We start from the raw sequence: 16,600 nt of genomic DNA, 5'->3' as shown, positions 1-16,600 counted from the left end.
TTGGATACGCGAATTTTAGAATCCAGGTTTTTAGTTTGAAAACAATGTAAAAGAGGGGTCCTGACAGCGTTTCTTGGATTTTAAGTGAGAAATTTAGGTTTTAAATATCTCTCATGCATCTTGAGATTTCTAAGACCTAGAAATATGGGAGGGTCTGCTACTCTCTTGCTGATGGAAAGAAGGGTCAGAAGTAAAAAACGAGTAAAAAACAACGACTTGTCCGCTTCTTTTCTTGTCTCTTAGCCAAGGTTTTAAATTTCGACCGAAACCGAAATGAAGTAAACTCGAAACGTTAATTTATTTCGACCGAAATTTTGAAAATGTTAGTCGAAATTTCGTTTTCTTGAAATTTTGGTCCAAAATTGGAAAATCACTTAAAAAACGGGATTTTATTCATTATTTGATATTCTGCCTGAAATTTTGTACGTGATAAAATATTAAGTGATTTGATTTCGTCGGATTTCGAATGAAATTTTGGCGAAAAATTCGTTTTCAGTGAGTACCGATGAAACGCACCCCGAAACCGAAATTTAAAAGCTTGCTCTTAACTACAATTTTGAAGAAATCCCATATTCTAAAATCCACGTACCCAAACGGCCTCTTAATGTCGGTAGCCATAATCTCAAAAGAACGCTATTATTAGACTCAAATTTAAGCAGAAATGTGAATCCAATAATTGGTTTGGGCCTCACAGTTGGTTGTCACAATCTGAAACGAACAAGGCCTAAAGAGGGTCCCAACAGATTATTAGCCCAAAATTAAGATTGTGAAAACACATCTAGGCCCTGTTTAATTTGGGACCAATAATCGGTTGTGGCGGTCACCATACTGTCACAATCTGAAATGAAGAGGGCCTTAGTTGGATGGTACGATCAAATGGCAGGATGCCCTTCCGGGCAAGAAATCACACATGAACCAAAGCCCAAAGGTGGAAAGAATATTAACATCATGTTAGCATCTGCATTTCCACCCTGTTTTGTTTCTCTTCCCCGAGAATTTATACGGTGTAAGCCCTTATTTTACACCGTATAAATTCTCTCTTTTACTAACCATAAAAGCTTAACGAGGCTTTGAAAATGCATATACTTAGACAAAAAGGGAATCCAAGTCGACCCCCTCTTTATTACCCTCCATTTACGTACACAATTTCAACCGTCTCAACTTTTCCCGATGCGTGACAACAGACGATCCATTGACTTAAAGTAAGCGGGCCCCACACTCATCCGCATTCACGGGCGTAAATGGCAAAAACGCGTAGGCAGCGCCGGTTAACAAACCCTCCACCCTGTAGTGCACGTTAGCAGTAAGCGACCCCACAAAAACAAATATCTCTTTCCTTTAATCTCGCCTCCTCTTCCTCTTACCACATTTTTTCCGACCACCGGAAACTTCGCCGGAATGTTTCTCTTTTTCCTACTCTCTCTTCCCACTCTTCTCTCTGCCGCTCCTCCTTATCCCTACGGTAAGTTCTCTCTCTCTCTCTCTCTCATTAGCAAAATAATCAGTCTTATAATTTCAATACGAAGTTGTTCTGATGTGAGTTCACTGTTTCTTTTTTCAATCTCTCTCTCTCCATTTAGCACAAGAATCAGTTTCTTAATTTCAGTACGAAGCTGGTCTGATTTCGATTAGGTCCATTTGAATTCTCAGTTTTTTTCTGTTTTAATTCTAGAATGCGGATTCATCGGCATGTCTTTACTCGACCTAATTTTTTCACAATGTGGAAACTTTCATTTGCATTTATGATGTTCTGCTTCTCTTTCTTTTCTGATTATTTATTCTTTTCAACTAAGAAACTGTTGAAATCCAGCAAAAAACACTGTTTTGAAAATACACAGTCTTTCTTTTTAACCCTAATCTGCAGCTCAATGATTCTTCCTTGCTTACTAATTTTCACTTCCACTTGCTGTTTTTCGCATTGCTTCTGAAAAATTGTACTCTTTTTTTTATTTTTTTAGAATGGCAATTCTTTCTGAAAATTTGTCTTCATGTTTGATTTCAAATCTGCTTATTCTGTTTCAAATTAGCAGATACCTCATACCTGATAGACTGCGGTGGGCTTGAAAATTTCACAAGCCAATTCAACCAATCATGGATTGCTGACCGGTTCTACACCGGTGGCGCACCAGGTTTAGTAGCAGAGCCCCACAATTTTATCCAACCACAAGAAAGGACTCTGAGATTCTTTCCAATTTCTTTTGGAAAGAAGAATTGTTACCTTGTCAATGTCCCCAATGGCCGCTACTACATTCGAACATTCACAGTTTATGACAATTATGACAGCAAAATGCATTCACCGAGCTTTGATGTCTCCGTCGAGGGGACCCTTGTTTTCAGCTGGAAGTCCCCCTGGCCTGAGGACATAAGCAAAGATGGAGCTTATTCTGATGTCTTTGCCTTTGTCAGCGATGGAGAGGTTGCCGTGTGTTTTTATAGCATTGCAACTGATCCTCCGGTAATTGGATCGCTTGAGATTATACAAGTTGATCCACTATCTTATGATTCTTCCACCACTGGTAAGGATCACATATTAGTTAACTACGGGCGTTTAACGTGTGGTTCGGAGTCATTTGGGCCTGGGTTTAGCAACGATACCGATGTATTTGGAAGAGCTTGGCAATCCGATATGAAGCTCCTGAATAGTAATGTTAAGTTTCAGGTTTTGTCGACTACGGACCACATATTTGGTACTAATCAAGCTCCTAATTACTTCCCGACACATTTATATCAGTATGCAATTACGGTCCCAGTGAATGCAAATTTGGAGTATGAATTGCCCGTTGATGCGGGGATGGATTACATGGTTTGGTTTCATTTTGCGGAGATAGATTCGAGCATCACTGGAGCTGGGCAGCGCATTTTTGATATCTATATCAACCAGAAGAAAGTGAATACGATAGATATATTCAAAGAAGTTGGGAGTTTCGCAGCATTTAAATGGCATTACAGTGTTAATAACTTGAACAGTACGCCTTTGAGTGTGAAGCTTGTTCCTGTTGTTGGTGCTCCATTGATTAGCGGTCTTGAGAACTATGGCATGGTTCCTTTGGATCTTTCAACTGTTCCTAATGAAGGTAAAGAGATCCTGAATTTTATTGAAATTCCTTTTTTGTTAATTCACACAAACATGCTTAAATATGAAAAATCGCTTGATAAAGTATCTGCATTTTTTTAGTTTGCAGTTAGTTTGATCAATGTCTAGCTTTGCATGCAGTAATTGCGATGAGGGCATTAAAAGAATCGCTCCGAATACCTGACAGAATGGGTTGGAATGGGGATCCATGTGCACCGACCACCTGGGATGCTTGGGAGGGAGTCACATGCAGTCATAATGAGGACAGATCTGGCCTTGTTGTTACTCAATTGTAAGCACCATCATCTGTTTTTATGAGTTGAAGATAGCATCATTGGAGAGTTCAATTTGTAGTTCGTTACTATTTATATCACAAATTGAAATGCTATTCATTGAGGAACACTTCCAACTTAAGATATCCTTGTATCTCAGGTCCCTTCAGCAAATTTTTGTTAAAGATCTAAAAGAGGAGTTTATAATAAAATAAGACTTAATATTAAAAGAGGTAAACACTACATTAAATAATAAAACAGAACGTCACACTTGATATGGTACAAAAATGTGTCCACACACCCACATTAAGTCTACCACTTCTAGTAGTACATTTAAAAGTGTCCAAAGGAGTGACGACATGTGTTGTGTCGGACACGGCAGGACATGCGTGTCAGCAATAAATTCAAAGTGTCGGCTGAATCATAGTATTTTATCCTATTTATTTATTTATTCTTGCTTCACAAGTCTTATCTATAGTTAAAGGCTAAGGATTATAGGTTCTACATGAACCTTTATTCCTGTTAATAGTTTGTCATATCCTTCATTATGTAAGATATTATTGACCTCAACAGGGATCTTGCGAGTCAAGGCTTGAAAGGATATATCAGTGGTCAGATAGGTCTTCTAACGAACTTGGTAAGATTGTAAGTATCAATTATTGTATATTACTTTGGCATTTATTTTTTGAATTGTTGAGCCAGAATCAAGTTAATAATGATGCAAATTATTCTGTAGATGAAGATGATTATTGTCTCCTATTTAACATGTATCGGAAATTTTGATGTATTTGTTTGTCTCTCAGTACATATTGAGATGGATATTCTGGTCGATATCACTTGGCAATCATTACCTACTGCAGGGAGCTTCCTCTAAAGTTATTCATTGAGACACAAGTGTCACTTTTTCATATTACCTTATTGTCATGTTAGACATCCTCCCCTCATCAAATCAAAGGCCCTTTTCTTTTCTCATCTGAGCAGTTGCTCAAAGATCTGTTTTACTTTGTTATGATTTAATTGGTATGCTGGTGTTCTTTCTCTGCTCAAACACCTTTCCCATGCTAAGCTTTCACCTTTTCAAACAATTTTTTTTTTCTTGTTTTCTCAGGTGCTTTCTTTTGCACCGATAGGGAAATGTGCTATGTTTTATTTTGTTTTTGGGGTTTTAAACATGAAAAACCCACTAGGGAGAGTGTAGATATTTTTGATTTCCTTCCCCCCTAGTTTTGTTTCTTATCTTCTGTTTTGTTATCACAGAAATAGCCTCTCTGCAGAGTAGGGGTAAGGCTGCGTACATCTAGCCCTCGCCAGACCCCGCAATGGCGGGAGTCTCGTTCACTGGGCTGCCCTTTTTATGTTCTATTTTGTTTGCTTCTTATCCTGTTGTACATTTGGGGATCGTCTCGGTCCCTCTTCAGTTAATGAAAGCAGCATTACCATTCAAAAAAAGAAAAAAAAAAGTAACTTTTATGCTCCTTCATAAAAGACATTTAATAAGCCCGTCTAGCCCTGAACAATAAGGGCTAGACGGAAACCAGAAGGCCTTCCAATTGCAGTTAAGAATGCCTTGATTGGATCATCTTAGGTCCCTGATCCATCTAGCCCTGAACAAGCCTTCTTTTGGGTTATGCCAAGAAAAGCTAAATCATTGATTTTTTTTTGGTAGTCCTTTATCTTGCCTGTGAGATGCACGTTTGTGACATGACCAAGACCATGTGGGTCTCCTTAATCCTAATGATATTCTACAATATCAGTTGTCTTTATCTCACATATGCCCATCTATTTTCCCTTGTAAGGCCAATAAATTGCCTTTTACCATTGATCAGACTTTCTACATAGTATTCACTTATTGATATACCATGAGGTACACATTTTCTGCACAATGATATATTTTTAGAATTTTATATTGCTTCTCCAAGTCTTCCGAACTCTTCTGTTTACTTTATGAAAAGTATGTCACTGATACTAATAACATTCAACATAGTGGTTATCAAGGTTTTAAATTTCGACCGAAATCCGAACCGAAATTTCGGGTTTCGGTCAATAACGAAATCAAAATTGGGTTAACTCGAAACGCTACTTTATTTCGACCGAAATTTCGTTTTCAATTTTAGGGAAGATCACGTTGAAAACTAATTTTTATTCATTATTTAATATTTCCCTGAAATTTCGGGCGAAATCACCGAAATTTCAGGGATTTCGCCCAAAATTTCAGGGAAGATAAAATCAAGCCTTTTTTTATTTCGTTAGATTTCGAACGAAATTTTGACCAAAAATTTCGGTTTCAGCGAGGACCGAAACGCATTCCGAAACCGAAATTTAAAACCTTGGTGGTGACTAAGATTGCATTAGTTTAATTATATTTTGCTTGTAAATATCTCTTGTTAGTCCGCCATTCAAAAAAAAGAAGAAGCCCTTGTTAGTATATGAAGTTACCTTATGTATTTCTGGTTTGTAGCTCAACTTCAATGTGTTCCTTCTACTATAAGGAACCAGAATGCTGATTATTTTTTAACATCCCTATGTTTTGGCTGTTAGATTAGTAAAGACATGTTCAGCATATATAGATGGATGGGAGGGCGTATTTTTCTCTAATTTTGTGGTCAAGTGTTTTTGAACTGTTTTTCCTGTTCTCTTATTTGATACAATCTGACATGTTCAGCACTTGTGGATAGATGGCTGGTTACTTTTTATGAGGATATATTTTCTCTAATTTTGTTTTTTACCTGCTTTCCAATATTATTATCTAATCTGACCATCCAATGACTCCAGTTTACACTTTTTTTTTCGAATAGCCAACTTCAGTTTACACATACTGTATCATTTATTCCATTTAGTTATTCATACAATCCAAAGTTTGTCATTTTCTCTCTTTTACTTTTGTGTGATTTCTTTTCTTTTCTTCTGCCTAAAATAGAACAGTTTCTTTGTCAAGCTATTACTGCCTCCAATAAATAATAAGCTGACTTTTGCATTTTCTTTACAGGAATTTAAGTTCTAATTCCTTGGGAGGTACCATGCCATTAAACATAGGTCAAAGTTCTCTTGTGGGATTGTAAGTCGGGAATGCCTCTTTTCTACCAATTCAGCTTCTAATTTCTTCATCTTTGAAATTGCTTCCAATGAAATGACTCGTGCTTTGCTTAGAATTTCTTGACCTTTGTTATTCGCTAGCAATCTATTCATGATTTCCATTTATGTTTTCCCAATAGGTAAAATATGTGATTATTTGGAACTGGCTTTATTAATTATTTGTCTGTGGGAATTCTCCAGGCTAAATTTCCACCCAATGAGTATATTAACATTATCCCAATTGTTATAAAACAATATGTAATGACATCACTACCATATCTTAATACAAACACGCACACGCATTACACACATCCTGGCACTTCCAGCTTTTAGATGGGTTGCAATTATTCAAAAAGATTATTTTCCTGGAATAGACTAACCCATGGATAAAATTTGCGAGGAACAAAGAATAACAATTTCTCCTGGAATCTTTCAAAAAAGAAAAAAAAATCTCCTGAGGACACAATTTTTTAGCGGCAACCAAAAATTTTGTTCCATAAGCAAAGAAGTCCAGCTAGATGTGGGCTAAAATGTCCCTACAACCCAATCAAAAAGTTGAAAAGAACCATTCCAACAACTTAACAACAGTGCGTTCATACATGGGAATGCCTCTCCAATACTCTAGTTATCTTGAAACCAAACATGCTGTTGCTGGATCTGATACTTTTTATTTCTTTTCAAAGTCGAGTTCCCATGAGTGAACACGTGTGAAATCAAACTAATAATAAAAAAAAGGTGTGAAATCAATAATTGTTTAGGGAACCATCATTGTAGCTTCTTCATATATTAGTAGTATCAACATAACAATGTGCTCAATAATTGTTAAGGGAACCATCATTTTAGCTTCTTCAGATGTTAATAATATCAACATAACAATGTGCACCATGTTTAAAATTGTCATATTGTGATCAGTGAGCAAACGTGGTTACTGTGGTGTTCCTTTCTTGTTATTTGACTGGAAGCCTCTTAGACAAGATCTTTCCTAAGACAATTCAAATTTTAGTGATGCTTCTTTATATAACCATGGTTTCTTAGTTTCTATGCCCCTTATCATTATATCGTAATCTTATTTTATATTGGTGTTCTGTTTCTGTAGGGATTTGTCGAGTAATTTATTATCTGGGACCATCCCTGAAAGCTTAAGTTCTTCAAGTCTTCAACTTGTGTAAGTAAATTGCTTTTATTCGGAGCGAATATCTAAGTGGTATTTCAATTTTTCTATTTAAATAGAGTAATTATACTTCTCCAGAACCCTTTCAATACTGCTTCTAATCTCATCCTTTTATTTCATCTAATTCTGGTCCTTAACCGTATCTAATAAACCATTTGTGGAGGACTTTCAACGTCATAAAAATAGAAAAGGACAACCACTTACCATAAAATAAATTTCATGTTTTTTCTCACTTTTCTTTTGGGAAAGTGGGGCGGCAGGATGTGTATAGGATTTTTCAGGGAGTAAACGTATTTTCCCTTCTAATATGAAAAAGGACAACTACTAAGCATAAAATAAATTTCATGTTTTTTCTCACTTTTCATTTGGGAAAGAGGGGTGGGGGAGGATGTGCATCGAATTTTTCAGGGAGTAAATGTATTTTCCCTCCTAATATTATTTGTAGTAGTATGTAGCTATTTTATTTTTTTCACAAGGCATTGTGTGCCATGTGTATACACCCAACTAGGCATATTTGACATCTGAAACTCTTTTTTTTTCAGATTGTTTTTCCTTTCTTTTGGTAGGTAAGCTAGGATTGAACCTCTGACCTCCGGGTTGAAGAACAAGGCCTTGGCTAGAGGCTCAATTCCTTAATTTGGCTTGTATATTATTCTTCATTCTTTACGGACATTTATCTCACTTTCAATTTCAGTTGTATACATTATGTAATTCCTAGAGGTGTAAATTCAAATGATTTTGTTTTCTACTCAAAATGTTGATTTTGTTGAACATTCCATGTGTTTTAGTACCACTTAGACAGTTAGGCAAAATGGAAAAGCATTGTTGTTGTCTAAATATTTCTAATAAATAGTTCATATTACATTATTTGCCTTAGGTATTGTATTGCTTCTACCCTTTTGATGTCTTTGTCTGATTTTCATGTTTGATTGGCTTATTGTTACTTGTATTTCAGGCTATTAAACAATAATGAATTGGAAGGCCAAGTACCAGATAAACTATATTCAATTGGTCTCCATGGTGGAGAGATAGAGTATGGTGCATTTGATACTCATGGCTTTTTTTTATAATGATGGCTTTTTTTTCTTTGTGAAATTATTTTTGAATGACATTGCAATATCTTTTGGCATGCATGAATTTGTATTCCTTGAGGGAAGTTGCTGGTTCTTATTTTCTCTTTCTACGCTTTTGTTAGTCCATTGGGATGAAAACATCTTTGTAGAAATAATGGTTGAGCATATAATGAGAATAATTGATTGTAGCGATTATAGATGACATACAAACTTTGATTCATCTGTATACTATAGTGATTTTTCTTTTTCTCTTGACTGATAAGAGGATTTTATTTGAAAAGCATTGCAAACGTGGTGGGATTGGTCCCCACCTAAATCAGTCGTATTTACACCCTTGTTAGCTAGCAAAGAGCCACATCATTAGCTTCTCTAAAGACATGCAACCAAAATAATATGTATTCTACATAAATCATGGATTTATTTCATGACAGCAGCAAGGGTCGTAGACTCGACTTGATGCAAATCCCAAGCAGTTACATTGGCTAAATTATCCTCCTACCAAAGCCTCCCTCACAACTCTTTTATGAAAGATGTGAAGCTCCGTAAGAAGAGCACAAGTTTCCGCCTCATTCGAGTCTTTTGTACCTGTAGAACCAGAAAAAACCTTCAAAATCCTCCTTTCTCATTCTTAAAGACTCACCCACTCCTTGCATCAATGAATTTCCAATGAACTGCCGTCAAAATGAAATTAGATTTTATTGCGAGGTGGAGGAACCCATCTTTATCACTTTGCACCTTCTCTACGCAATATGATTTCCTTCCTGCTTGAATTTCTGTATCTTTGCTTCTGTACAGTTTTTTGGCCATCACGGTCCTTTTAATGAAACTTTTGACCATTAAAAAAAAAAAGGTATCTATCCTATATGGATTATTCTCCCCGCAGAAGATTTGATCGGGCTAAATTTATGAAATCAAATAAAATAATATTTTATTTAGTAGAAATTTTCGGCCAAAATTTTGGTTGAATTTTTGGGTGGAATTCCTTAAGGGCCCGTTTGGATGCAGAGAAGATTTGGATTTGGATTTTTCACATTTGCAGCCCTTTTTGCATTGTAATTTGGATCCGATCAAATTCTTGGATTTCCAATTCAGCAACCGACAGTGGAAAAAACCAGATTTCCAAATCAGCTGTGCAAATAAGAAAATGGAAATCCACAGATCTGGGAGTTTCCTTCACCCTCTTTGCTCCTCAACCTCTCCCCTCCAATAGGAAGTAGTCCCTTACCTCTCTCTCTCTCTCTCTCTCTCTCTCTCAACATGAGCTGCTGGATCTATTCATTTTGTCTTCAAAACTCAATTCCAAATCCAAATACAATATATGAGGTATCCAAATGGGCCCTAAATTTCGGCCAAAATATCGGGGGAAATGAAATTTCGGTCGAAATTTTATACCGTTTCGGGTATACCCTATTTCGCTTTCTGTCTCGACTGAAATCCGAAATTTCGGATTTTGGTTGAAATTTAAAACCCTGATTATAAGTAGGAACATTTGTTGTTATAGTTGATTATGATACTTGTCCTAATTGGGTGATTTGGTCCACCATACAAATGACTTTTAACTACCCCTCTTTTGGGTTCTATCACTTACGATGAACTTCACAATCTCCTGTTTAAATATTAACTGATATGTGGCTGTAGCACCTTATGATATCAAAATTAGATGCATCTACAAATATATTTCTTTATAGAGTCATTGATGCTGTAATTAGGTCTTTTGGGCGTCTTATAATTTCCTTTTCTTCATTAATGTCATTTTTTCTACCCTGTTTTTCTTTTCTTTTTCATTTTCCCAGTCATTTTGCTGTCAAAGTTAGATGAATCCATTCCTTTGTTTCTGCTTAGAATTGTTGATGGTGTAATTAGGTGAAATTCTTGTACTTTCTTGTAATTGCACTTCTTTGTTTACTTATTCTGACCTTTTTTCGTTCAGTCTCTCTGGTAACAAAGGCCTATGCGGCGTACCTTCTCTGCCAGCTTGTCCTTTCTTTTGGGGAAAAGGAGGCCTGTCCACTGGTGGCAAAATTGCCATAGGTCTATCCTGTGTGGTTATTCTCAGTGTGCTACTCTTAGTGATTTACATATTCTGCATTAGGAGAGGGAGAAATGACTATGACTTCGGTCTTCCTAATGATCTGATTTGTAAGTGTAGTTTCCCGGAACTGTCAACTGCATTTTGGTTCTTCTAGTTGCAATTATATTCTCTCTAATTGCTATTTCTTTTTAGTTAATCTTTTGTTGTTTTCTGTTAGCCGATCTTATCTGCACTGCAGCTTTGTTATATTTTAAAAGGATTACTGCTCCTACTCCAGTGTTCTTGGATGGGAGATTTTCTAAAAGAAACATGGAAAATAGCGTACGAGAATCATTCATAATTAGATATGTAATTATAAAATTTAGATATTCGAGGCTACTTATACCCAAAAAATGATGTGTAACTATGAATTTCAGATTTTTGAGGCTAAACTTATACCCAAAAAATTATATCATTTTCTCCTACCTAGTCCACTGGTGCTAAAACTGGTCTTTCACCCTTGTCAATCATTTCTATTTTGTGCTGATTCTTGACTGTGCAAACTTCATATGTTATCTGCAGCCAGCTATTCATTTCTATTATTAAAAAATAACTACAGTCAGGGGTGTTTTATATATCTTTCTGTATAGGTGGTTCTGTCATTTCTATATCTATTTATTTCCCTTTGTATCAGCTCCCTGTTAAGTGTTTATAAGTCATTTTAGGCTACTTTACTCTTTTTCTCAATATTTGCATCTGGTTGAGGCTAAATGAATTCTCCCAAAATGTGTAGATTCCATACACCATATGCATTATTCGAGTATCCCATAAGATGGACCAAATACACATGCACAGTTGGACTGAACCTTCTTGGAAAACTTTTTCCATGGAAATATTTTACTGGAATATTTTCTAGTGGATTTTTGGACACCTCATGCATAGCATGGGTGGGTTCCATCATTTTATGACACATGTTTTGATATGGTGGGGCCCATCATTCTACACACATGCATAGCATGGGTGGGGCCCACCATTTTACACCTCATATTTTGATATGATAGGCCCCACCATCTCTACCAAACCCATGCATAGGGTGGGTCCCACGACCCACCATCTTCACCCAAATCCATGCAGTGGGTCCCACCATTTCACATCATGCTTTGATATGGTTGGGCCCATTATTTTACACCCCTGCATAGCATGTGCCAAGAATGCTAGTATCATATATAAATGTTATGTTTTCTCATCTAAGCTTTCTCCATTGGCTATTTTTAGCACTTGCAGCGAAGAGAAATAGGTACCAAAGGCAGAAGTCAATGATGCTACTTGAAATGGAGACACAAAATGCCAGTGGATTTCCATCAACCTTGAATCCCCTTTGACATAAATGTTTTGAGATCCTGAAGCAGATCCCTCCAATCCCTGCAGATTTTCAGTGAGGAGACCTCAACTGAGAATGAATGGATTATACATGGCATGTCAGCAAAAGAGGCATTTGATCCCATGTGCTTGGCAAGGGAGGGGCATGGAACATCATCACATTCTTACTCTGTCTGTATGTAACTATAATTGCAGTGTTGGATTTAAACCATGCTTGTAAAATGCAAAGTATTTCATGTAATTTATTTTGTGTTGGGATGGTTGGAATTTTTTTCAAATTCCCTTCCCATGTATCATTCATAACCAAAATTTGGCAAGTGATGATATGATAAGTGAGCCCAATAAGAAGGCCAAAGAAGAAGAAGCAGCAAAATTCAGTATCTGATAATGTTTAAGTCTCTCATGTCTACTTGCTTTGTTTCCTCTACCTTGCTTCTAAAATTAGTATCTGATAAGGTTTATGCATCTCCTTCAACTGATAAAAGAAAATCTTGTATTTCATGCAGCAGGAGTTTTCCAGTATTACTAACAGTTGATAAATGCAGCTAATTTTGCAGTTACCAATAAATTCATTTAGCTTCACTCATTTTTTCTGTATGAGATGTATTTTTGTATTTTGTCCCCAAAATGTCTCCCTCCTTCTGCCTCTAAATCCTTCTCTACTTCTTTCGTCATTCCAACCTTATATTAACACATCTTTTATGCAATAATTTTGCTCTACCTGTTCGACTTTTTCAGAATAAAATTCAAACGTTTCATAGATTGTTCTTGCCTCTCCCTACACCTCAAGATCTCAATGCTCACTCACCATTTCTTCAACATTTTATGACTCCTCATCTAACACCAATATCAGAGTAATTGCAAATTATTTTGATTCCCTCCCTCCAACTCTTCTCTTTTCTCCAATGTTAGGCTTCCCTGAATAAGAAATCTTATTTTCTTTCTTTTTTTCCATTTCTATCTTATTTTTCTGATTTTTATTTTTTTTCCCTTTTCTGTTTGGCAGGATGGATATTTAGAATTTTGAATTAAGGTTTATTCTTTGGGAAAGTTGCAGATTTTTGCTATTTTTAGTGATGAGTTGGCCATTCTTCATGCTCCTCTAGGTGATAGATGACCATGTTTTAAGCTTCACTGTCTGTGATGGAAAGTAAAGAAACAATCTATTGTTGCATACGTACTATGCTTCAGAGGAAATTGTTAATCCCGTGAAATTACATGTCTAAGTACTGGTTGAAATTGAAGGTAATTTCTAATTAGGCAATGCATGTCCAATATCTCATGTAAAGTTAAAGGTTGTGAAGCCTCCTCGGATTAGGAAAGAGTTTTAGTGGAATCTCCATCCATGTCTTTAGGTAGGAAAGAGTTTTAGTGGATTCTCCATCCATGTCTTTAGGTTGGAGCATGAGATTTCCCTTAATGAAGGATGCCTAAGTGATTAGAAAGTACTAACCAAAAGTTAAGTCTTGAAAATCTCTTTTTAATCAACTACAAACCATCCAAAATGGGCACCAAATCCATCATTTAATACCTTAAACTTGTTTAATTTTCTTCTAGCATTTGTCATAGAGTTCCTCATTCAGATCTTGCTGCTTAAATTCTCAACGGATTGGGATTTATATACAATCAATTATTAATCACTATAGAGAAAAAAAAAAAATCAGAGTCCTATTCATTGATAGGATGATCCAAACCGTCCATTTGTTGGGCTACATTGTAACTAGTTTGTGCCCCAAAAATTATTTCCATAGGATGATCCTAACCGTCGATCTATAAGAATTTCCATAATATGCAGTCCTTCTTTCCATTGGAGGGTTAGGATCATCCTATGGAAATGGTTTTTTGGGGCACAACCTATTTGCGTTGTGGCCCAACAAATGAACGGTTTGGATCATCTTATGGAAATGATTTTCGCGTATTGTGATAATCAGGTTAAAAGCTCTATTTTAGTCAAAATCCCCAAACCCTAGCAATCGCTTCTGCCCTCTCCATATAAATACCAAAAAACCCTAGACAGAAAGATAGAGAGAGAGAGTAGACGATAAGGAGCCATGAAGTACAACCCTCGCGTCACGAGCTCCCGTCGTAAATGCAGGAAAGCGCACTTTACCGCCCCATCTAGCGTGCGCCGGGTGCTGATGAGCGCACCCCTCTCATCGGACCTCCGGAACAAGTACAACGTCCGATCCGTCCCGGTCCGAAAGGACGACGAGGTCCAGGTGGTTCGTGGGACCTTCAAAGGTCGTGAAGGGAAGGTGGTGCAGGTCTACCGAAAGAAATGGGTCATCCACGTTGAACGCATAACCCGCGAGAAGGTCAATGGATCCACGGTTAATGTTGGGATTAACCCATCAAAGGTCATCATCACTAAGCTCAAGCTTGATAAAGATCGAAAGTCTCTCCTCGATCGCAAGGCGAAGGGTCGTGCTGCTGACAAGGGCAAGGGCAAGTTTACCGCTGAGGAGGTCGCGGCTGCACCCTCTCTACAAGAGGTCGATTGATCGATTTTCTTGTTATTTTGGATGGATTAGGAGTTTGTTTCTTGTTTTATCTAGTAATGAATTTTCTATGTTATTAGTTGGGTTTTGAGATTGTTGCTTTATATTTGTTTTCCTTCTTGAATGGGGAGTAATCAGACTATTTGAGAGTAATGGTGTCTCAAACACTGGAGAGTTTGGTAATGCTAATGTTAGATTTATATTTGACTTCATTTGGCCTAGTTAGTCAAATTGAAATCTTTGTTCTTATGGATGGATTAGGAGTTGCTTTTGTTTTTTCCTAGTGATGAATTTTCTCTTATTGTTTGGGTGTTTAGATTATTGCTTTATATGTGCTTTCTGTCTCAAATGGGGAGTGTTCGGAGTAATGGTGTCTCGAATACTTTGAAGTTTGGTAATGCTAATGTTAGATTTTTCATGTGATTTCAGCTGCCCTAGTTAGTTAATTGTTTCTTTTGGGTTGTTCTCTCCCACATTTTATCACTTCATGATGCAATTAAATCTACGCTTTTGACCGTGAATGGGATAGTTATTTTCATAATTGCGTTTTTTTTGTTTTTTGTTTTTTGTTATACAGGACTTGTATGGTTTGCATGCTCTCATTTAAGATTTTAGTGTTGGATGGATATATATGGTGATTTTGAAAGAACAGTTACTTGTGGTGGGATCAAATGTGTCTCATAAACATTGATATCATTTCTGATATGTGATGGAACTGTTTACCTTATCTTCCTTAGTTGAGGAAGTAGATTGTTGGTATGTTAACTATCTTTAAATATTTCTGTAGCATATTGTGTGGTATAGTTATCTTCATCTGATTGAGAAGCTATCAAGGATGTTAGCTGTGTGTCTTTATATGTTTGTATCTACATGTTCCTTCAATGTCTATTGCATCCGTCTAATTGTGCAGTGGCTTTAAGAATGCATAGTCCCTTTAAAGGTGTCTCGTTGTCATTCCTCTGTAGGTTGGGTTGGACATTTTGACTTTATACGACCCTTAATTTCTTCATCTCCTTTAGTTAATCCCTTCCTTGATTAGCTTTCCGTGACAAATATCAAAGGGATTTGTTTTTTTACGAAACTGGCTTGAGGTTTCTAAAACAATTCTTGGTAGCTTGGAAGAAGGTTTCCTTACCAAGCAGCACAGGATGTATTGAAATTGAGAACTTTCATTAAGGACTCTACTGTTATCGGTGGTGCAAGCTCTCATTGTTAATTTGGTTGTTTAGTGTAGTTTTTTAATGTAATTGTGAGAAAATGAGGACATGTCATTTTTGAATGGTTGGAAGGTACTTGGCTTCTACTTGGTCACGTTGGGGGAAGGCTTCCAATAACTTCCCAACTACCTAGTCTATGTCATCATTGTTTAGTGTAGAAGATATTGAAGCGGTGTCTCAGGCACTCTTACATAGCATATGACTATTAAATCAAATACAGATGGAATAGCTAAATATTGAAGGCGACTCCCTTAGTGTGATTAGATGGCTGAGAGATGATGTTAGACACACTGGAGACTATCTGACACCATAGTTTTAAAACCCCCTGTGTCCGCGTCAACTCACCCGAGTCGATTCCCTTTTACCTTGGTTGCATTCCGCGTTGTGCCGCATCCACGTTCCATGTTTTTCCCTACACAGTCAATTAAAACTTCTTTGACTCTTACGAATTATGACCGCATCAACCAAGTACTCAGCCGCGTCAACTGAGTGCAAAACGTGTCGTGCCGAGTCGACTGGGATTTTCTTCGGCTGCGTTCCGCGCCGCATCCGAGTTTTTAAACACTTTCTGACGCTATTGAGGAGATACACCCTAGAGGGCCAACACAGAATTTAGGCATATATGGAGTTCAGCCAACTCAGATGCAGAGATTGTGACGCATGATGAGGTTACAAGGGAGTCGACGCTTTTGGTTTACTAGCTCCTGTGAGATTCAATATGCTTTTAGACTGGCACAATTCTTCTTTGTTAGCAATTTGATTGGTTACCACACGTATCTCCTTGATTTCGTTTTCTTTTCTGCTGTTTATGATCCCCTCAGTTATTGGGCTCC

General features: G+C 36.9%; 2 protein-coding genes across 2 annotated transcripts; both read left to right on the top strand.

The window, feature by feature from the left end:
- Window positions 1-1,268: 1,268 nt before the first annotated feature.
- LOC143892469 (Di-glucose binding protein with Leucine-rich repeat domain-containing protein) lies at window positions 1,269-12,434 on the top strand. Its single transcript, XM_077397100.1, has 9 exons — window positions 1,269-1,462; window positions 2,031-3,074; window positions 3,215-3,365; window positions 3,919-3,990; window positions 6,332-6,400; window positions 7,514-7,582; window positions 8,544-8,621; window positions 10,592-10,800; window positions 11,948-12,434. Exons 1-9 carry the CDS (start codon window positions 1,399-1,401, stop codon window positions 12,052-12,054), a joined length of 1,863 nt encoding a protein of 620 aa, XP_077253215.1. The 5' UTR covers window positions 1,269-1,398; the 3' UTR covers window positions 12,055-12,434.
- A 1,610-nt stretch (window positions 12,435-14,044) lies between these two features.
- LOC143846071 (large ribosomal subunit protein uL24z-like) lies at window positions 14,045-14,612 on the top strand. Its single transcript, XM_077354481.1, has one exon. The coding sequence runs from the start codon at window positions 14,104-14,106 to the stop codon at window positions 14,551-14,553; it is 450 nt and encodes a 149-aa protein (XP_077210596.1). The 5' UTR covers window positions 14,045-14,103; the 3' UTR covers window positions 14,554-14,612.
- Window positions 14,613-16,600: the final 1,988 nt, after the last annotated feature.

This window comes from Tasmannia lanceolata, unplaced genomic scaffold (genome assembly GCF_043159265.1).
Source record: "Tasmannia lanceolata isolate RefF3 unplaced genomic scaffold, GAP_Taslan_0.1 ptg000015l, whole genome shotgun sequence".
In the NCBI taxonomy this organism is placed as follows: Eukaryota; Viridiplantae; Streptophyta; class Magnoliopsida; order Canellales; family Winteraceae; genus Tasmannia; species Tasmannia lanceolata.
This window is presented reverse-complemented; position numbering and strand designations above follow the sequence as displayed.

Coding starts and splice junctions, on each gene's coding strand:
- LOC143892469 (XM_077397100.1), top strand. CDS start 1,399: ATGTTTCTCTTTTTCCTACTCTCTCTTCCCACTCTTCTCTCTGCCGCT. Junction 3,366..3,918: donor GGCCTTGTTGTTACTCAATT/GTAAGCACCATC, acceptor TGACCTCAACAG/GGATCTTGCGAGTCAAGGCT. Junction 10,801..11,947: donor TCTTCCTAATGATCTGATTT/GTAAGTGTAGTT, acceptor GGCTATTTTTAG/CACTTGCAGCGAAGAGAAAT.
- LOC143846071 (XM_077354481.1), top strand. CDS start 14,104: ATGAAGTACAACCCTCGCGTCACGAGCTCCCGTCGTAAATGCAGGAAA.